At 42.1% G+C, this 21,098-nt stretch overlaps 2 protein-coding genes across 3 annotated transcripts; one reads left to right on the forward strand and one right to left on the reverse strand.

Moving 5' to 3' along the window:
- Positions 1 to 3,569: 3,569 nt before the first annotated feature.
- On the forward strand, positions 3,570 to 5,761 carry LOC133905012 (probable glycerol-3-phosphate acyltransferase 3). The gene is made up of 2 exons (XM_062346698.1): positions 3,570 to 4,382; positions 4,639 to 5,761. Exons 1-2 carry the CDS (start codon positions 3,651 to 3,653, stop codon positions 5,506 to 5,508), a joined length of 1,602 nt encoding a protein of 533 aa, XP_062202682.1. The 5' UTR covers positions 3,570 to 3,650; the 3' UTR covers positions 5,509 to 5,761.
- Positions 5,762 to 13,052: 7,291 nt separating this feature from the next.
- Positions 13,053 to 16,851, reverse strand: LOC133905328 (prefoldin subunit 3-like). 2 transcript variants are annotated; one of them, XM_062347096.1, is made up of 6 exons: positions 16,660 to 16,851; positions 14,949 to 15,006; positions 14,474 to 14,545; positions 13,643 to 13,762; positions 13,469 to 13,570; positions 13,053 to 13,336 (listed from the first exon to the last, which is right to left on the reverse strand). In XM_062347096.1, the coding sequence occupies exons 1-6, from the start codon at positions 16,806 to 16,808 to the stop codon at positions 13,265 to 13,267; spliced, it is 573 nt and encodes a 190-aa protein (XP_062203080.1). In that variant the 5' UTR covers positions 16,809 to 16,851; the 3' UTR covers positions 13,053 to 13,264. The 2 variants fall into 2 exon arrangements, with proteins under 2 accessions (XP_062203080.1, XP_062203079.1); XM_062347095.1 differs by having other exon boundaries at positions 13,469 to 13,762.
- Positions 16,852 to 21,098: the final 4,247 nt, after the last annotated feature.

Here is a 21,098-nt window from a genome sequence, read left to right on the forward strand (position 1 = left end):
CAGAAACCAAGTTGAAACGCGTCTTGGTTTATATGTGCGAGTGATTAACAAGGTTGTCAATTTGGTTTGTTAAGTTTTGGATTGCTTGTTTGGTTTGAGCATTTTGATTATGGGCTAACTGGAGTCAGAATTGGAGAAATGTATTTGTTTGTCTCATGGTCTGCAGGTGACAGATGTAACTTGGTCTACGATGGGTAATCAGGGCTAAGCGGATGCTTGGTGCCGGATGATCAAGGAGGCCGGATGGAGTTAAGGGTGATCCTAGCTATACACGTGGAGGTCAAGCAAAGCATGAAACGAAAAATAAAGATGACGTGTTGACAAAGTCAAGCGCAAGGGATGCCGGTGCAAGTGACAAGGCGGTCTAAGGGATCGGGAGTGAGAGAGATTTGTCAGTGGTTAGGATTGCAAGATAGAGTACACGTGTCGATATCAGAATGTTTGCTTAAGGTATAAGGAAGTGGAGAGTCACGCTTTGAGAAGCGTGTAGAGGGTTTCACAGTTGGGCCTTAAAACCGTGGGAGGACTAGAGAAGTATGTGACACCACCGAGAAGCTTGCATCGAGGCGAAGCTAACTCGTGAAGGCGTCGCAGCCATTCGATGGACAAAATAAGAAATGGACCAAAATGCCCTCGGTGGTAGGTAGAAGTGTACTACAAGAGAGAGGCTTTTGGTAACAAGCTAGTAAACTTAAGAGTCACATTTCCTAAACCTATAAATAAAGGGTAGGGCTATGAGCGAGTTTGAACCAGTCACTTGAGCCCATTGTGCCACCCATTTGAGAGCCTAGTGCTAGGGTTTTGGAGGAGAGTAAGATGATTGCTTAGCCTATGTAATATATGAGAGTTTTTTTAGAGAAAAAGCCTTGTAATCTGCCTAAAATAGGGCGAACATTTTGAGTAATGAAGTTTATATTTTTGCATATGCTTGAATTCCCTTCTTTCTAGTCTCTCTCTATTGGTCCCTTGCAAGTTTGCAAGTTTTTCTTTTTTGGTTGTGATTTTCTTGTTAATTTTTATTTTTGCTATTTAGCTGTGATTTTTCAACCTTGAGAAGTTATTTTTCTTGTTGCTAGAGGCATAAACATCCAAATACTCATGTATTTAAGAGGGTCTTGAATCCCTTTGTCTCTAGACCATAAATTAGAGAGTTGCTTTTTTTGGTGACTGTCATTTTGTTTTGTTCTTCGTTCAAGTTTCAAGCTTTTATGCTCAAAGACATATGAAAGGTCTTAAATAGAGTCTACGGTTCATATTCCATCCGTGAAGTAATATTATTTTGGAACTTTCTTTCTCGCTTTGTCTCTCTAAAGTCTAGATTCTATTTGTGCATTTTTTAGAAGCATTGGGTGAACAAAGAGTAGGTTATCTATTTCGCAAGAAATTTATAAGGCACATATTCACCTCTCTCAAGTCACCATTCTCGGTCCTACAATTAGGACACTTAATATTAATCGGCTCAAATTTTTTTGACAAGATAAACCTATATCAATTTCTATCTAAATGTGCTCTAGGTTCATCTAGTGTGTCTATTTATCGTTTAAAAATGTTTGCAACCTATAGCCAATCCTAACAAACTACTCTAGGAAAGTAAACAAGCAAAGAATGGATTGCAAGGAGTAAATGCGGAACGTAAATATGGTAGACAGAGCAAACTCGACACAAGAGATTTTTATCTCGTGATATTAATGGCATAAACATCACCCCTAGTTCACATTGGAGCAGCCACCTAGGCTATAGCTCCCGGATGACACCCTATCACGGCCCTTGAACCATTTATGCCTCATGTAGGTTGAGCCACCAAGCCACCAAGATAAAGTCTCATCACAAGCCTCTCTTCCGATCACTTGCCACCATTTTCACTTTGAAGCTTGAGCCACCAAGATAAGGGTCTCCGTATCCCTGTACAAGAGTCTTGCCGCCACTCGACACCAAGTCGAAGGGTCAACAAGCTTGAGCCATCAAGGCCCAAGATACTGGTGAGTCACCAATACTCCAAGGTGTCGACGTACCACTTGGTACAAGATAGGATAACTCTTTGATCCTCTCTCTAGGTAGCAATACTTAGCAATAACTCTCTCTAGGTCTATTAGCACTAATCTCTCTTTAATCATGTGCTTAATTGTCTTGGATGGTCAGTTTAAGCACTTTTGTGTCTTGGATGTTTTCTCAAGTGTATGAGCTTCTCTGGACTTGAGCACACTAAAATGACTGAGTGGGGGGGGGGGTATTTATAGCCTCAAACCCACGCACTAGTCATTACTCCAACAGTCACAAAAGACTGTGAACACCGGATGATCCGGCGTTAACAGCAATATAAACACCGGACCATCCGGTGTGTACAACAGTAGAAAACTAGCGGTTGAAACCTCACTCAAACACATTGTGAACACTGGACAGTCCGGTGTATCCTTGAATTCTATCACTGAACTATTCAGTGTATATACTTTAGTCAATTGAGCTATTTCTTCTATATTGTTCATTGTCTAGCGTGTAGATCTTCAGGACACGGGATCATCCGGCATGTACAACCACACCAAACTAGCCGTTGAGAGCTTATCCTAGAAAATGCACCAGTGTGCACATCTTGCCGAGCACTGAACCATCTAGTGTAGTTTTCATTTTCTCCTATGAGCTGAAAAATACTCTGGTGTGTATAACCTTCAGAGTACCGGGCCATGCGGTGAGTTCATCCTTCTTCTTCTAAAAAATGCACTTCTCCTGTAAAACATTCCGATGTTCATGCCACTCTAATATCGAACCATCCAGTGTGTTATTTCTGAAAAGCTTCTTCTTAGCCAAGAACACTCTGATATGTACAACAATCTGCGCATCGGACCATCCAATGCGTGCAATTTTATTTGAACTCATCTAATTCAATCTTTGTTGAATTTAGCTTCGGTGGCTTCTTCATGTATAGCATCCATAAGATCTATTAAAACGTATACTTGATAAACATGTTAGTCTTATCAAAATCATATATATACCTAAAAAGATCATGTTCACTTCACATGAGAGAGTCTCGTGCCCCATGAAGGTTGGTGGGGCAGGTGGAGGCCAGCATGGCGAGTTAGTTTAGAGGAAGAAGAAAAAAAGATTGACCGTAGGGTGGAAATCATAAGGACTACATTCATCGAACTAGATTTTGCTCAATTTTAAGCGTCCGACAAATAGCAACAGCCTAATTCTTAGGGTGTGTTTGTTTGCGCCTTTTATTTTTGATTTTTTTTTAATTGTGGTTTTAGCTTTTCTGAAAAGCTGTTTTCGGATTTTAGTTGTTGATTTTTACAATAATTTTTTAACTTCTCAGTGCACAATTTCTCAGAAAAAACTACTCTCAACTATTTTCTTAATTTTTATTTTATTTTCTCTAAAAACAGACTTCTATCTCTTAAAAATTATTTTTCAATAATCCTATTTGGCTAAACTTCTGGCTTCCGATATTACAGAATCTAGAAGCAGAAGCGAGCAAACAGTGCCTTAATTAGGGAGGCAGAAGTTGGTGTGGTCTACTTATTAATTATTAGGCATGCACATTTTAATTTTCCCTGCTTGTATATATACATGGATGGATGTAGGCTTCTAACCAAGTGGTGCAACTGCAGTTGTAGGCAGCATAGCTAGCTGGTAACAAAAGCTCTTCTTCCTCCATGGCCAAGAAGACCATGTCGGCGGCGGCTCACGAGCTCTTCTCCACCCTCCTCCACGCCAGAACCACCGCTCTCCGGCCACCACCAGCTGCACACAACTCGCCCACCGTCCACAGGTGCGACCCCCCTCCCGCAGCACGGTTCGCCGGCGCGCGGAGTACCGTGCTGGTCGTCGACGTCGACGGCTCCCTGCTCCTGTCGCGCTCCCTCTTCCCATACTTCATGCTCGTTGCCCTCGAGGCCGGCGGCTTCCTCCGCGGCCTCGTCCTGCTGCTCCTGTACCCCGCGATCTCCTGCATGATCGGGAGGGGCGACCTGACTGTGAGGGCCATGGCCGCGGTCGCCTTCTGCGGGCTGCGCGCTGGGACGTTCCGCGCCGGCCGCGCCGTGCTGCCGCGGTGGCTCCTGGAGGACTTGGCCGCCGAGGCGCTCCAGGCGGCGCTGCGGGCCGGCGACCCGGCGAGGGTGGTGTGGGCGAGCGCGATGCCGAGGGTGATGGTGGAGCCGTTCTTGAGGGAGTACCTGCAGGTGCCGGCGGCGGCGGCCGTCGCGGCGAGGGAGATGAAGACGATGTGGGGGTTCTACACTGGCCTCATGGAGGATGACGGTGGCGGCGGTGAGGCGATGACGGAGCTGAGGAAGAAGGCGGCGGGGGGTGACGGCGACGTCGTGGGGTTCTCTGCTGAAGGCTCCATGGAGTTCCTTGGCTGCCCTCTGGCGTCCGTTTGCAAGGTACGGTTGGCTTCTTCTCTGCCGCACCGCACGTGTGCAGTGCACCTCAGCAGAGGATGCACGGTTTTTTTAAAGCACTTGACCAGAACGAATCTCGCTGAAACTTCATATGAATTTAGCCTCGGAATTAGTTAGTAACTAACCAGATGTGATTAGGTTGCTGATTAATTGCGCTTGAATTGATCAATCCCATGCATCATGCATGACAGCGATGCCTTTGTCCATGCTGAATAATGCTACTGCACGATCTCTCCAGGAGCTGTACGTGGTGAGCCAGGAGGAGAAGAGCAAGTGGCGGCGGCTGCCGCGGCGCGAGTACCCCAAGCCGCTCGTCTTCCACGACGGCCGGCTCGCATTCCTGCCGACGCCGCTCGCCACTGTGGCCATGTTCACGTGGCTCCCCTTCTGCGCCGCCCTCTCCGTCGTCCGCCTCGCCGTCATGCTCGCCCTGCCGTACCGGTACTCTACGGCGCTCCTGGCCGCCACCGGCATGTCCTGGCGCCTCCGTGGCGCGTTGCCGCCTCGGCAGAGCCCGGAGCGCAGCGGGCAGCTCTACGCGTGCAACCACCGCACGCTCATCGACCCGGTGTACGTGTCCATCGCGCTGGACCGGCCGGTGCGCGCGGTGTCCTACAGCCTGAGCCGCGTGTCCGATCTCATCTCGCCGATCGGCTGCACCGTTCACCTCGCACGGGATCGCGCCCGCGACGGCGCCGCCATGGCGCGCCTCCTCAACCGCGGCGACAGCGTGGTGGTATGCCCCGAGGGAACCACCTGCCGCGAGCCGTACCTGCTCCGGTTCAGCCCGCTGTTCGCCGAGCTCGGCGGCAACGGAGGCGTCGTGCCCGTGGCGCTCGCCGTCGAGACGTCCATGTTCTACGGCACGACGGCCGGCGGGTGGAAGGGCGTGGACCCGTTCTACTACCTGTTCAACCCCAGGATGTGCTACACGGTGCAGTTCCTCGACAGGGTGGACACGGCGCCGGTGACAGATGGGAAGGCAGCGAGCCCCGACGTGGCCAACCGCGTGCAGCGGATGATCGCCGCGGCGCTGGGGTACGAGTGCACCATGCTCACCAGGAGGGACAAGTACCTCATGCTTGCCGGCAACGATGGTGCCATGTAAGAGCACACGGACATGCATGTGTCCGTTTGGAGTGAATTTTGGTTATTATCTAAAATGCTACAAGATAGGGTGTTACACTCCTCGTTGCCTCCACGTAGCTATATCCGATTAAAATCGTGCAATTAGACAGAAATCAAAAGCAAAGAAAACGAGAGATTCAAATTATCGTTTTCGCTTATATAAACGGTTCTGACATATTTGTAAGTTGCTTGATGCCTTGATTTATTTTTGTTTGTATATTAAAGTCACCTTTTTTGAGACTATGATGTATGTAAAGATTGATGTGGATAAAATAAAGTAACTTATGCTTAAGAAAAAAAAAATCACCTCACTATCAGCAGATGGGTTGTGTTTGGTACTTCAGCGTATTCAGTCTTTCCTGAAGGTTTCCTGGTTGGGAAATAGCAGACGGATTGGGAAATTGAGGCGCCATGTTAAATTTTCTTCTTCTTCTTGTTTTGCGGAAGAGCCATGCTAAATTTTCAATGTGACTCCCACGCCAATAGGACGAGTTGGTTACTAACACTGTATCGTACAAGTTTGTCAGTTCTTTGGAGTGAGAAAATAGCAGAACAGCTTGGATCAGCATCAAAATGAATCTGAAACACTGCTCTTCTCGGTAGGAATATTAGATGGTATATATTCATGTCAAGAAAAACCATAAATCGTATTCGTAAAGAAGAAATGAAAAAAAGACTATGATTGCGTGACCATCGACCCTCTTTGGGTAATGATTCGATGGCATGTAGTTGATTTATTCATGGTTCCAGGAATTCAAAAGGAAAACTCTGATAGTCGAATTCAATTTTACCAAAACAAATTATGTTAGCATATAGGTCTTCAAGTTTGGAATTATGTTAGCATGGGCACTAATAAATGAGTTAGACGAGATTCTTTTCTTCCGAGATTTGCCATTCAAGGATTTAGCAGATGCTGACTCAACATTTCTGTATAGCTCATAAAGAACCACTGTTTGGCTAAGAACTAATGGTTTGTTTGTTTGAGTTTCTGTTTTTGAGTTTTTCTGAAAAGCTGTATTTTTAGCTTGTCTGAAAAGCTGCTTTTAGAAATAGGTTGTTAGCTTCTACAATAAATTTTTAACTTCTTAGCACATAGCTTGTAAAAAAAACATCTCTCAGCGAGTTTCTCAACTTTAATTTATTTTCTTCAGAAGCAGACTTCTAGCTTCTTCAAAAACCACTTCTTCAGAACCCCATTTATTCTAGCTTCTGACTTCTGCCAGCAGTAGAAGCAAAACCAAAAGTATAAAATAAACAGGGCCTGAGTGCAGAGCTTGCAAGAAAACCAGAGCAACCAGCTTGCTACAGGGATGCCATATGCATGCCGTGAATGGATGCAAGCTGCCAAGGCTGGATCATTCGGGTTCCATCGCTGGATCATTCGAGGATTTATTTACATATATGCGTGTTCAATGGTACTGCACATTCTTATGCACTGAAGGCCTTAAGCCTTTTACTCTCTAACTAACATATGTATACGTATACGTGTACAATTTGGACCCAGAAGAATAGTGTGCATCTCTTTTGTGCTTTTAATAAAACAAGACATGCCATGAATAGTGTGCATCAATATTTGGACCCAGAAGAATAGTGTGCATCTCTTTTGTGCTTTTAATAAAACAAGACATGCCATGAATAGTGTGCATCAATATATGTAGCGTGTGTGAAGTATGTGAATAGTCTGCATCTCTTTTGTGCTTTTAATAAAACAAGACATGCCATGAATAGTGTGCATCAATTTGGACCCAGAAGAATGATGTATCCATCACTGCACTCCATTTGTTTCTGTTGCACTCATGCTTTGCTGTTTTTTCTGTGTAATAGCAACTGGGTGACCTAGTTTGGTACTTACTCAAAAAAGATTGTATTGGGAAAAGCGATGGATTACTGATACAACTAGGAAAATGAATAAACAAAGTATATGATATTTTGAACTTCGAGACATATCTTGAATATATAACTTTGACAGTTGCTTCTAATACAAAAATGATAACGATGCAGAGATAGAAAGTTTCGTCAATTATCTAATTAAAAAATATAAAATACTATTTTATGAAAACATTTTTCATAATAAATCCAATGATACTATGTTCATATAAATGACCAAGTATTTTTTTTTCCTTAAAACACCAGCCAAAGTTAAAGAGGTTTGACTGAAAGTTTGATAGGATGTCGTACATTTATCAACTGAGGGATCGATCAAATCGTACAGAACCGGCGGTTTCTAGAAAGGCTAATGTAAAATAGCGCTGAAGAGTTTTGGAACTCTGAGATCTTTCCTGGTGGAATCAATATTCTCTTGCCTTCAAAATTTTTAAAAAGACGATACTGATTACAATGGTGTTTATGGGTAGATAGCAACTGTCCACATGATAATTTATGTTCTGTACTTTTTTCTCAAACTAAACTAATGTTCTTGTTTCCAAGTTGTATTCTTGGTTAAACATCAGCTGATCGGCACCTTTACGAATGCAGTTTGAATTTTATTTCCCAATGTGCAATTAATCTAGTTGGGGTTTAGAGCATCTCCAACCGGCTCGGCAAAAGACTTACTATCGCAAAATTGCCGAGCTGGTCTGAAAAAACGTCTCCAACCGATTCTCTATCGTACTCTTCAAATTTAGTCGCTCGCTATTAGTTCCGGCTCCCTCGCTACTACTAGCGAGCCAGTATAAACTCACTATCTCAGTTCAATAGGAACGAAGCAGACCATGATTGGTGGACCCATGGTTCAAAATAATGGATTTTTTCCTCTAAAAATTCTAATTTTTTTATATGTTCTATAATCCATGTGCAATTTATTTTAACTGAATTCACCCAAAAAGGTTATGTAAAATTTAAACTTAAATTCTTCAAAAAAGACTACTTTTATAACTTCTAATAATTTTCAGGGTCTCAAATAAATTTTCAAAAATTTGAGAAAATTCACTAATATTCTTATTATGAGATGAACTAATTTATTTATATGATGCTAATAAAATATAGGTGAGTGGAATTTAGAGAGCAAGATTTAGAGAGTCGGTTGGAGCGCAGGAAGAAATAGAGAGGAAATCTTTTGAAGAAGCTCTCTATATAAAAATATAGGGAGTGAAATTTGAAGAGTCGGTTAGAGATACTCTTAAATCCTCTTGGCTCGAATTTGGTACATGATCCCTGACCGAAGTACATTTGACTAAGCAATCCTGATTGCTGACCACAACATCTGTCAAACCGAAAAATCTAGACCAAGTCAGATGGATGCCCGAACAGCCAGCAACATAATTGCATATTAACTGCATAAAGATGCAGGGATTGCCACCTGCAGGCCAGTAACCATTGGTCTACGTACTGCTGTAATGATCCTCATGGGAGTAGAATTCAGATTCAGTGTACTGAATAGGGTCACCGCAATTGCGGTAGCAGGGTACAAACGCTATTGATGCGAGGTAGTGGTCAAAAATAGCAGATTGAAACTTAGTAGCGCTTGTACCGTTATAGCGGCCGCTATTTAGTTATAGCACTTGTCAGGCCACTATAGCCCTTGTACCGTTATAGTGGCCGTTATTTAGTCATTGTAACGGTTCATCACTATCGTATTATTTCTTTAAAGTCTAAATTTTAATTTCTTTTTGTCTTATTACCTTATTATATGTACAAGTTATGCTTCTAAACTCTAAGTTTTAATTGATTAGGCTAATTTTTGCATGGTTTTTATAATAGGAGAAAACATGATAAATACAATATTACACAAAGTTTTTGTGTTTTTTAAATACTGCTATTGGAACTTAGCGCCCGTTATATTACCGGCTATCTACTATCTGCTATCCGTTATTATTAGCTTGTTCAGCATACAGAACAAGGAACTGACCCTAGCCCCACCACCCCTGTATGTGTCCTGTTCGGCTTGAAATTTAGGTGATTTTATTCTTCTTAACAAATAAAAATGTACCTAGTTCCTCCATATCAATTGTCAAGGTGCAGAGTTCAGAACGAGGAGGACATGGCGACAAGCAACACTGTCAACCTGTGTGTGCTCCTCAGACGACAAGAGCATGCAGTGCCTGTGAGGTTCAGACCTCAAAGCCTGCAATGCTAGCGCAAGAGCCTGAAGTTTCTGCTCCATCTTGGTAGCAAGAGAGAAGTTGAGCCAACTGACAAGGGGGTGGCCTGTCGGGGCCGTCGCCTTGTCGGCGTGGGTGGCAGGGGTGGAGAAAGATGCATAGTACAAAGCCCGGTCAGCCAGGTATTTATAGGGCCATCTTTGGTCAAATTCAAGGTTGTCTTATATTTTGAAACGAACAGGTAGGAGATATGCCTATTATATTAAAAAGAAGCTAAATCTAGATTGACAGTACAATGGCTCTGAAGGAAGAAAATGACCAACACAACACCACCTCAAGAAACACCAAAAAAAGACTGGAAACATGAAACTACGACAAGCTACAACCACCAGACAACACAAACCACTTGAAAGAAAACAATGCCTTGCCCTCCTCGCTTCCTCTAATAAGCTGGTCAAAGCTTAACATCGTGAAGTAGACTAGAGCCTTAAGCATGCGATTTGTTTCGTGTCAAGTTACTGCAAGGCTGTGGCCCTCCCAAGTCCCAATTCATATTGAGTTCAGCTTCTAGGTGAAAGGGAGGCTTTGAACTCGATCAATGGTTCAAATACAAGCCTATGATAGGTCAAATCAAGCAGTCAACAGTAGTTGTTAGTTGTGACTGAAGAATCAGCTTAGCCAATTTATCATCTTTTTTTTTTTGAAAGCCACCATGTGGCGATTAAATTACAGCATTCTATGGAATCACATTTCAACGAAAAATGTTTTTATATATCCACATTCTATGATCAATTATCACGAAATTTCGATAACTCTGCTGGTACTGGTCCGGTTCTGTAGTGCAAACATTCTTCTTGGAACTTCCTGAAATGTTTGGAATTTTGTTAGCATGGACACTAATAAATGAGTTAGATAGGATTTTTTTTTTCTTCCAAGGTTTGCCATACTGACTAATAAATAAAAATATCTGACGTTTTAGACATCAACATGGTCTCAAATATGCAACTTTAACTTCTGCTTTTTATGTAAAAAAAATGATAGCAGAAATTGTGAAATTATTATTTTACGAAAGTATTTTTATGACAAATCCAGTGAAACTATGTGCATATGGCCGATCCAAATAGTTTTTCGTAAGTCAGCAGTCAAAGGAATTTATGAAACGGAGGGATCAAGCTCATTGTACGGGGAATGGTGGTTGCTAAAAAACGTAAATTAATGCCGAAGAGATTTGGAACTGTCAAGATAATTTCCTGATGGAAACAATAAATTCCTTGGCCTTTAGAATATGGAAGAAGACGATACTGATTGATTACAATGGTGTAGATGGGTAGATAGCAACTGACCAACTGTCCACAGAAATGTATATTCTGCACTAATTTCTCAAACTAATCTAATGGTGCCTTTTAAAAAGGGTAATCGCGCCTTCAGGACATATCAAACTACATTCATGAAGGCGCCGATCAGCTGATGCATATAGTGCTACTGAGACGATAAGAGCATATAGTGCTTGTGAGGTTACAGAGTTTTGGCATGCAATGCAAGCACAAGATCCTGAAATTTCTGCTCCATCTTGGCAGCAAGAGAGATGTCGGGCGAACTGACACCTTGAAGATTGCATTATGTTTTTCCAATTCGTCTGGGAGATGCGATCTTGACAGGGGTCGGCCTGTCAGCATTGTGGGCGGCTGTGGTGCAGGAAGATCGATGTACATTGTAGAGCCTGATCAAGTATTTATAACTTATAAAGGTAGCTTTGGTCAAATTCAACTTGGTCTTATAAGCTGGTCAACATTTAACATCATTAACTAGATTAGAGTCTTAAGCATGTGGTTTGTATGATGTCAGGTTACTGCAACATAATCCTCTAAAAAAAGTTACTGCAAACATCACAAAGTAGATTAGAGTCTTAAAACTATGTTTCTCTGTTGGTTTTGCTAGATTTGGATACTGAATAATGATCAGGGCCTTGGGTTAAGACATGCAAGATACTCGGATTTCAGTCCGACAAATTGCTATCTCATTGTCAAATGTCGATTGGGAGTTGAAGATATGTACTTCATTAATCATTACAAATGCTGTAGCCCTCGGTGGCACGGAAATGCTTGTCATCCACTTTCCATTTACAATTTTTTTTCTCTTTTAGAATTTTTCAAAAATGTGATTTTTCACTTTCCCCCTCTCGTTTCTTTAATTTCCATACGACTTGCAGATGACGGAGATCAAGCGGTGTCCACTGAATCCTATGTTTGTACTAACTTCTCAAACTAAATTAAAAGTGGCACATTTCGAAAAGATCAAACTAGATTAATTGTGCCGATCAGCTGATGCAGAACTACAAAGCCATCTTGGAAACAAGAATGTCTGTCGCCTGGTTGAAGTTCATTTGATAAAGCTATCCTGAATTCCTAATTTCCTGACCACAACATTTTGCAAGCTGAGAAATCTAGACCTGGTCAAATGGAAATCCTAACCAGCAAGAACACAGTGACCAAATTCAAGAGCATATTAACAGCATGAAGTTGCAGGGATTGCGACATGTGATTAGCCATTACTCAAGGCACGGTTGCCGTGTCAATTGTTTCTATCATGGAGTAGAACTCAGAGTTGCAGAGCGACAGCAACACTGTGTCTGCCTGTGTGTGTTGCTCAGTGCTCAGATAATCAGAGCATGGAGTGCTTGTGAGATTCAGACTTCAGAGCTTCTGCTCCTTGTTGACAGCAAGACTGATAAGTTGCTCCAACTAACGCCTTGAAGACAGCAAGATGATTTCAGTGAGGTGCTACCATGAGAGATGGGGATTTGACGGACGCGGGGTGGAGAAAGATGCACATTACAAAACCTGGTCGGCCAAGTAATTATAGGTCAGCTTTGGTCAGAGTCAAGGTTGTCTTGTAAGCTGATCAACGTTTAACATCACAAAGTAGACTAGAACCTTAAGCATGTGATTTGTTTGGTGTCACGTTGCTGCAAGGCTGTGCCTGTGACCTAACTCAAACTGGATTCAGCTTCCATGTGAAAGGAATGCTTTGAACTCAGAAGTTCAAATACAAGTCTCAGATAGGTCAAAATCAGGCAGTTCGTAGTTACCTGTGACTGAAATGAATCAGTTTAACTGGCCATCTTTTGATATGAAAGTAAAGATGTTGTAGCTGTGTCAGTTCATACTGAATAAGCCCCACCTCGTCACATCTGTCGGAACATTTAGTATCGTACAACCTTGATCATTAACCAGACTCGTAATATCATGTGTTAATCAAGCATTAAAACACCGTCAATGTAAAATACGATTACTCATCTCATCTGTTCAAATCTTTGCTCAGCATGACAAAGGAGATAGTTCATCTCTAAGAGGATTGCAATCCAGTAAAACATGTCAGACAAAGTTCTATCCTCCAACTGGATGTTGGGCAGTTGCGAAGCTTCTCTCTGAACTCTAAATAACGGTAAATTACTTTGTAAAGATGTGTGATCCATCAAACGACAGAATGGGCAAGTAGTGAAAACTGAAGTGAAATACCATCTTCTACTCATACAGTTCCACACCATTGAACATAATAAATTTGAACATAATAAATTGATACATTGTTACACAGAGAAAGCACCATCACCAACAATGTGATGGGCCAATCTGCCAGAGGTAGCAAAAGGTACAAAAATCGTCCCAATCTCATTGGCTGGTCCCATGAAATAGCTAATCAAGTTTCCTTTACAGCCTGTTTGCTTCTTCGTTGGTGCACATCCCAATTGAATACCCGAGCAATTGTAACCTGATGAAGATTTTCCATAGTACAGGTCATGAGATCACGATAAGCTCATTGCTCAATCTTTAAGACCATTTAAACTTGCTCGTTGCTCAATCACGCAAATTTAAGACTATTTAAACTAGTCAACCATTTTACCTGAGTGATGGTTTGTTGGTCTCGCAAGAACTGAAGATCAGCAACAAGGACTTCTAAACTGGCCTTGGCATTTTCCAGATTCTTTTTCAAGAGGGCGTTGGCCTGCAAAATTTCAGGAAATGAGAGGGCCAGAGTAAAGCAAAAGGAAATGAAAATAAGGATGGTCAAAATAACCTCATCGCAGGAGTATTCCAGCATCACATTGGCACCCAGCCATAGACACACTGAGTCGGTATCCTCAATTTTCGCACGTGAGTAGATTCCCTCGGATAGTTCAAAATCAGCTATGAGTGCCTGCATTGATGTACATGGGTAATTAACTTTCACAGAGATGATTGATCTGCTCAAATAGAGCTCCAACTAGCATTCAACATGGTTGAGCTTGAAGAAACTAGTGCCCAGTTCCCCAAATAAATTTGCACTGTGTATAGGCATGTTTAAATGGTGCCTACAGATAAAACAATTTGATTCTCTTCACTATCAGTACATATCATGGCCCATGGGTAAATATGTGGTTGGGTGCCAGCTTACAAAATACCTGGTGCGAGCACCCTTCCAAACTTAACACTGTTGGGTGCTTTAATGAGAACTCAGTTATTTCCTGTTCTTTCAACTGATCATATTTTAAAACATTTTTCCAATATAAATTCTTGTTAGATATTTAGATAATCATACCCATATACACAATAGTTACTACTAACTAGCCAATGTCAAGTTGCACACAAATACACAATAAAACCCTTGTAACAGCTGCAAACTATGATTCAAAAAATATAGTAATAATACATGATCTACAACTAGAACATAGGTCCAAAAGAGTAAGGGCCTAATGCCCTCAAATAAGATAAAGTAACCGATGGAGCATGCATAACATCAAAGCCCTGTTTAAGGGCTCCTCTAAAAAAAATAATGTCTAAGTGCTACAGTACATATTTCAACAATTCTGTCATCATCATGGTAGAAAATGCAAAAGTTGATTCATGGTTTCTAAGAAATTATACAAACCTCACATGAAGACTTTTTAGCTTGTAATGTTGCAACAACGTCCAAGCACTTCTCTATATCTGGAATTTTTGCCTGTAGCAACAGAATGGAAGCTAATGTTACATATGCTAACATTAGTACCCACATTTGACAACTGCTATTATGCTAATTTTTCCTTATTTAAATCAGATTGGTGAATCAAAAGTTCATTACATGAACGATAAGTCAACTTTTCTATATCATTAATTCAAAAACTTTAATTTGTATTTTGTACTATCTTATACATGTGTCTGTATCATGAAGACATTAAGGACTTTGGCGATCTACAATCAAAGGACAAAATCCTTTGATGAAAAACAAATCACACTTCCACTCATAAGTTCAGGATTCAGTTATAGACTTATAGTGTTAGGCAATACTAAGTTGACTAATAATGGGAAGTAACCATACTTCATATTAGCACCCCCTCCATATATCTAAGTAAAAAAAGGAGAACCTGAAGGTCTCTCTGTTGTGCTAGAAGTTTCATCTCCACTATTTTGTACTGCTGTAGCCTAAAAAAGAAGGTAAAATATGGGTTAGATTTCTCCTCGAAATAAAGCACAACCAAGGAAGAGGTCAAAAAGATACACATGCATAAACAAATAAGATTTTTCCACAATATGCTAGATATTTGGAAACAAGGAAATTATTATGAATATATCACAATAATGTCTTTTCCAATTTCCCCTAAGATTTCCCCAATTGACTCAGCTTTATGCCAAAATGCGGCAGGCAGAACCAACTTATAAGGGGGTGCTTCTATGCTCTCTTACTAACAATTGGCACAGATCTCGCAAACAGTTATTCTTGGGGCACATTAGTACAATATTGGGTCGGGTCCAAATCCTAGGTCCATGTCCAACCTCGAAACAGTTATGTATCTAATCCTATTTCATGCACACTGCAAGGAGGCCAGAGCCAGTCACAAGACCGTGCTTCCTTGCTCCACTACGGATCAACAATTCAACATTATCATGCAACTGCAGCAGCATGACCATAATCAAGTCCAGTTGGACACATGCTCTCCTCATCCCACGGCGCTTCATCTTGTTTTTGTCTGACATCCAATGATGGCCACTAGTTCAGCCTGGGCAGTAAACTCTATAATTTGTGTGACAAAGCACATGAAAAGGTACAATATGTACAAAAAGGAAGAATACTGTCAATCTAGAATGACAAGCTCAATTATTATCAATGGAAGTATAGAAAAGTGTGTTCATTAACCACAAAAGAGAATAAATAAAGAAATAACTAGGGCATAGTGGACATATTATCAATGGAAATAATTAATTCACCTGTTCTCACTTTCCTAGGCCTAACCTTGGTGCATGAGTCAACTTCTCTAACGTGAGTATCATCAATAGTGCTACACAAGTCCTCAACAAACGTGGGAATGAACTGTGCCCCATAATCGAACAGAGCACAACCCATGGCAGATTTTGAACCATTGACTTAGGGGCTTGCTCTCAGTAATTTCTAAGGAAGCTGAAATGTCAATGTAATCACAGCCACTCAGATATTTGCGTGAAGGGGCATGGAGAGCTAATGTCCACCTCAGAGCTACAAAGGGGCAAAATAAGCTATATTGAAACAAAAGAGCGCACACTACAAAGCCAATGTCCACCTCAGAGCTACAAAGGGGCAAAATAAAAGGTATCCATTTCATTACAGTTAGATAGAGACCAAGTAATATCAGAAAATACTTACACCGACCCCAGCAGAAAGAGCTAGGGTGCAAAGAGAGGAGCTGAACTACCACGAAGAGGAGGGCATGAAGACTGGAATTCGCAGAGATCCAAGCGTAGGATCAGCCTATGAACCCAGCGGCACCTCCAAAACCCAGCACAACTCCCTGAACCAAACTCCCACCTCGTCAGGTCACCGAACAAGCGGCGGGCGCAACACCCACTACCGTAAGCGAGCAACAAGCAGCTAGGATCCGAACAAAGCATCCACCTTTCCGCAAGCTACGCGTCCGATGAACCCGCAGAGAGCTAGACCATGGATCCAAGCCAAGGGCCCCTTTGAGACCCAGAAGGACGCGAAAGCTCTAGCAGCACCACCCAAGACCCGATCCTTGGATCGAGCGCGGTCCAAGCATGCTGAGATCCCCAGGGCTACCAATCCGCCGCAAGGGGCAGGGGGGAAGGGGAGGGGACGGGTACCTTTCTTGGAGGAAGGCGAGGGCGGAGTTGACGTCGAGGCCGGCCTGGCGGAGGTATGCTTCTACGTCTTCCACGAAGGCCGCCGCCGGTATGCCCCGCCGCTCCGCGACCCCATGCGGCGTGGACACCGCCGCCGCCTCCGCCGCCATGAGACAGAGCAAGAGAGGGAGAAAGCAAGAGAAGGCCCAAGTGGAGAAGAGGAGGCGGGGGGCGGCCCAATAGGAGAAGAAGCAGCGCGATAGGATCTCTGCCCGGTGGGGTCCATCGTATGGACGTCTTGGGCTTTGGTCCGGCCCGGTAGGGACTGGGCACAATAGGCCCAGCACGTGGTGAAGACCAAGGCCCACAATCCTGCCCGAGCATTTTGATCCGAAATCACTAGAGTTTTTTATTTTTATATTTTTAAACATTAATATTTAAATAAATAGATCTTTAATGAAAATATTTGTATAAATAGGTGTCTACCATCTCCAGCTCTTTCAGAGGGTGATAAAGATTACAACGTGACAGCGGAGCCTCTTACCGCCCTCTGAGAGGGCAGTTAGTCTTTACCGCTTTCTCAGGGGCGGTTCGTCCTCACCCTCGAGAGTCCGCTGTGCACCGCCCCTTACTGCCCTCTGAGAGGACAGCAGCGTCATTGCCACCCTCTTAGGGGCAGTTAGCTCCCCTCCCACTTGGAAGTTTATTTTTGTAATTTAACTTTTGTATACGTCAATTTGAAAAATAGTGCACATTCATTTTATGAAAAATATTAGTTGTGCAAATAGTTGTCAAAACAGCATCACAGAGTGGTTATTTTTTAAAAATTTTGGTTCGATGTGAATTTGTCGATATTTATTTATTTATTTGATGTAAAATTATATGAGTAGTTTTTTAGTGAACTAATATTGGGAGGATACAAATCTAATTTTTTTAATAACTATAGTTGTGAAATAATATTAGCATAAAACCCAGTATGGAGGTTACATACGCTGATAAATATTACATAGGATATGGGGTTTGTCGTTAGTGCGCGAATAGACCCTACACATAAAAACATAACGACAACAAACGTTAGCATGTACGGTATGTCTAAAGACTAATATAATAGTGTGCCGCCGCTAATCCTAACATCTTAGGGAATGAAAATATATCGGGTTACAATAGATACTATCTACTGATTGCGCCTAGGATATTTGTTATTTCTCAAAGCATCAGGGCCCTCCGACTTAGCGCGATGGACCCTCTCCCGCTTCTTTTCCCTCTATGCTTCCCGTGCTTGAGTCGCGGTGAGCTCCTCCGCTGCCTCTCTCATGTGCTCCTCCTCCTACCACTTCAGCTGTAGTTCCTCCTGATGTTTCTCATACTCCTGGCATTCGTACGCTTTCTCTTCCACCACATGCTCATGTCAACCCACCGCTTTTGGTTCTTATTTTGCTCCAGTAGAGTTATTCCATGAAGTCATAGATAGGTGTAGAAGACTAGACAAATGAAACAAGATGGGATATTAGTAAGACAGTGCATGAAATCGTATGAAAAGTGTTACATGAGTGATCTATGTCATTATACTGGTGGGTACTCATACGGTTTATGTTGAGGCTTGTTGTATTGGTAGTTGGCACACATGAAAAAGCGTAGGCTATAGGTGTAGGAGATGTCCTAGGACTCGTGAAGCTTACAAGGGTCGTCACAGAAGCACATCGGGGGTTCAATCCCCTTTGAGGATGAAAATTCCCTAATATTTATTGGGTGGGCTTGGTAGAGCTGACGAAGATATTGCAGTTGAGAGAGTTGAGTAAGGAGTAGCCTATCCATAAAAGAGAGTGGGGTTATTTATGGTGGCTAGGGGCTGGTGTATGGATTGAATGCATATGCTTGGCTGGGGGCTGGAGCATATGATTTCCTATGAAAGCTAGAAAAGTTGTGGAATTGATGCTAGACAGAGATTACCTATATCAGGATAGAGATATCGTTATTTAAATTATGATTAAAGCTCTGCCGTGTGGTCACTTCATGTTTACAGCCTAGTCTCTAAGTAATGCTTTTCATATATTGAAAAGAATTATGCTGGGATAGTATATATAATAAACTTATCATAACATTGATTAGACATAAAATTCAAAAATAGTTCATAATATAGTACGTTAATATAAGACACTAAACATATACCTATCAAACTAAACTAATGAAATGGAAATATAAACAAAATAAATTTCGTGGCTCGCATTTGAATAGTTCTTAGTGCATAGATATTGAATACCTAGATCATCTCAAAATAACGGAGGAAAGTGCCGACGTAAATTAGTAGAAGAATGCAAGCTGTGCCAGTTAATGGTATTAGGGTAAGATGTTGTCGTCTCCGAGATAGTAATAGGAAGTTGTAAGGATAGGTACCGGTAAATTTACCATCATTTACAGGGTCATCAATATCCTCCGGAGATGGAAGCCTCAAAGGGAGGGAACAATGTGGCATTAAATCATCGTCGTCGTGACCAACTTGAGCTATAACGGTAGTAGCACATCCTATTTTGTTGACGGTTGTACGCTATCTCAATGTGGTGCATGAACGTCCTCTTGCAGTGTTCCTTGAACCTTCTCCCATATTGCTGTTGTAATGTCGAGACATTAGGGGTATGAAATCATCATCCTCATCACCCTCATTATTTTCTAGATGAGTAGTAGAGGGCGTCTCTGTACCCCTTAGGTTTACTGACCGTCATCGTCTTCTACGCGAGCCAGGCATCATGCCCCGCCGAAGAGCATATACATCGCCAAGAAGTTTGAGATTTCTTTATTGATCAACTCTGCGTCTTCCAGGAACGCCTAACGTAAAAGAGGAGCATTCAAATTAATGGAAAAAATGACTAGGATGACCAAATAGAAAATGACGAACCTAAATGTGGGATGTATACTGGTTGGATTAATATACTATCCCAGCATAATTCTTTCCAATATATGAAAAGCATTACATAGAGACCTAGCACTGAAGGATGGTAGGCTAGTCAGCACATCGTGAGGTATCTTTGGCGTCGCTTGTGCAATAAGACCTTAAGGTCATCGGTGGTTACATGTTGGAGTAGAGAGGTTAGCACATAACACAAGGGTCTTCCGTCAAGTTGGACACGGCTTGGATTAGGTTATTCTCCTTGAATGGATCATCATTTCCTCCACACACAACCTACAATGGGGAATTAAGTGCTATATCAATCGTTGTAGGTGTCCATGAAAAGTCTGTACTAGAAGATCCTGCTATATATTTATTGATCCGTACATGCAACATTCTGCCTCTACACCAAAGCACAAATCATTAAATATTTAAGAAACATTAAACTAAGTACTAAATATCACAATTAATATGTAACAATGCCTAAGAAATAACTAATAAATAAATTTTGTGCCATAATTATTTGACAAATAGTAAATAAATTAAAAATAATTACATTAATAATATAGCGAATAAGACATAGTAGGGATGACTATGATATTAAAATGAATTATACATGTTTCATGAACAAATACAAGTGCACCGATGGAAGGAGTGGTCTATCTATGGATGAGGATAGGGTTATTTCATTGTTAAAGCTGAGTCATGTGGTCACTTCGTGTCTAAAGCCTGATTCACAATAGATGTGTTATCATTTCATGCTTAAAGCTTAGTCGTGCGGTCACTTCATGTCTAAAGTGTGGGTCATGAAAGAGATGCTGTGTTGGCAGTAGGGAGTTGTCATTTTATGTTTAAAGCTGAGTCATGTGGTGGAGAAGAAGTACTCGGTCTGTATACACTGAAGCGTATAGTGAATGCATTGGATGCCAACCTGAAGCGAGGGGTAAGTGGACACTGAGTAGTTGGCAGCGTGCAGTCACATTGTGCATAAAAGGTGGCAGTGTGTGGTCACATCACTCAGAAAAGGTGGTTTCGTCCATATCTGAAAAGCCACTAGCATGCGGTCACATGGGATTAAGAAATGCATTAATGACATGGTAAGCAGTGCATAGAAAGTAGACATATCCGAATATGTAAGAGTAGTTCGCGAATTGAAGATGCATCATTAAACCAACATGTAAGTTACAAAAGCAATGGTAAAATCCTACCGCTTTCTACCCCGCTGCCGTCTCCCGTTCCCACCATCATGGTCTCGTAGCTGTTGCTGCTGTTTCACCCTCACGTGGCCTCTAGAGTAGGTCAGAGCATCTGGTGGACGAACCTATCTGGTAGGCCTCGTAGCGATCACAGGTGTCAAGGCCTCCTCTTGGATCTGCTACGTCGATAGTGGAGCACTGGGCAATTGGGACCGCGTGATAATGTCTTAGTCCGGTGTGCCCCCAAAGAAGTCCCTCATGAGGTCGAACAGAGGAGTCTGACCTAGGCTCATCCTCCTGACTCGGATATGACGACTGTGATGGTGTCACTGTCGTCTATGCATAATCACTCGAGGGTCCTATGAACGCATGAATTTATT

The sequence above is a fragment of the Phragmites australis genome, chromosome 22 (assembly GCF_958298935.1).
Source record: "Phragmites australis chromosome 22, lpPhrAust1.1, whole genome shotgun sequence".
NCBI classification, from domain to species: domain Eukaryota; kingdom Viridiplantae; phylum Streptophyta; class Magnoliopsida; order Poales; family Poaceae; genus Phragmites; species Phragmites australis.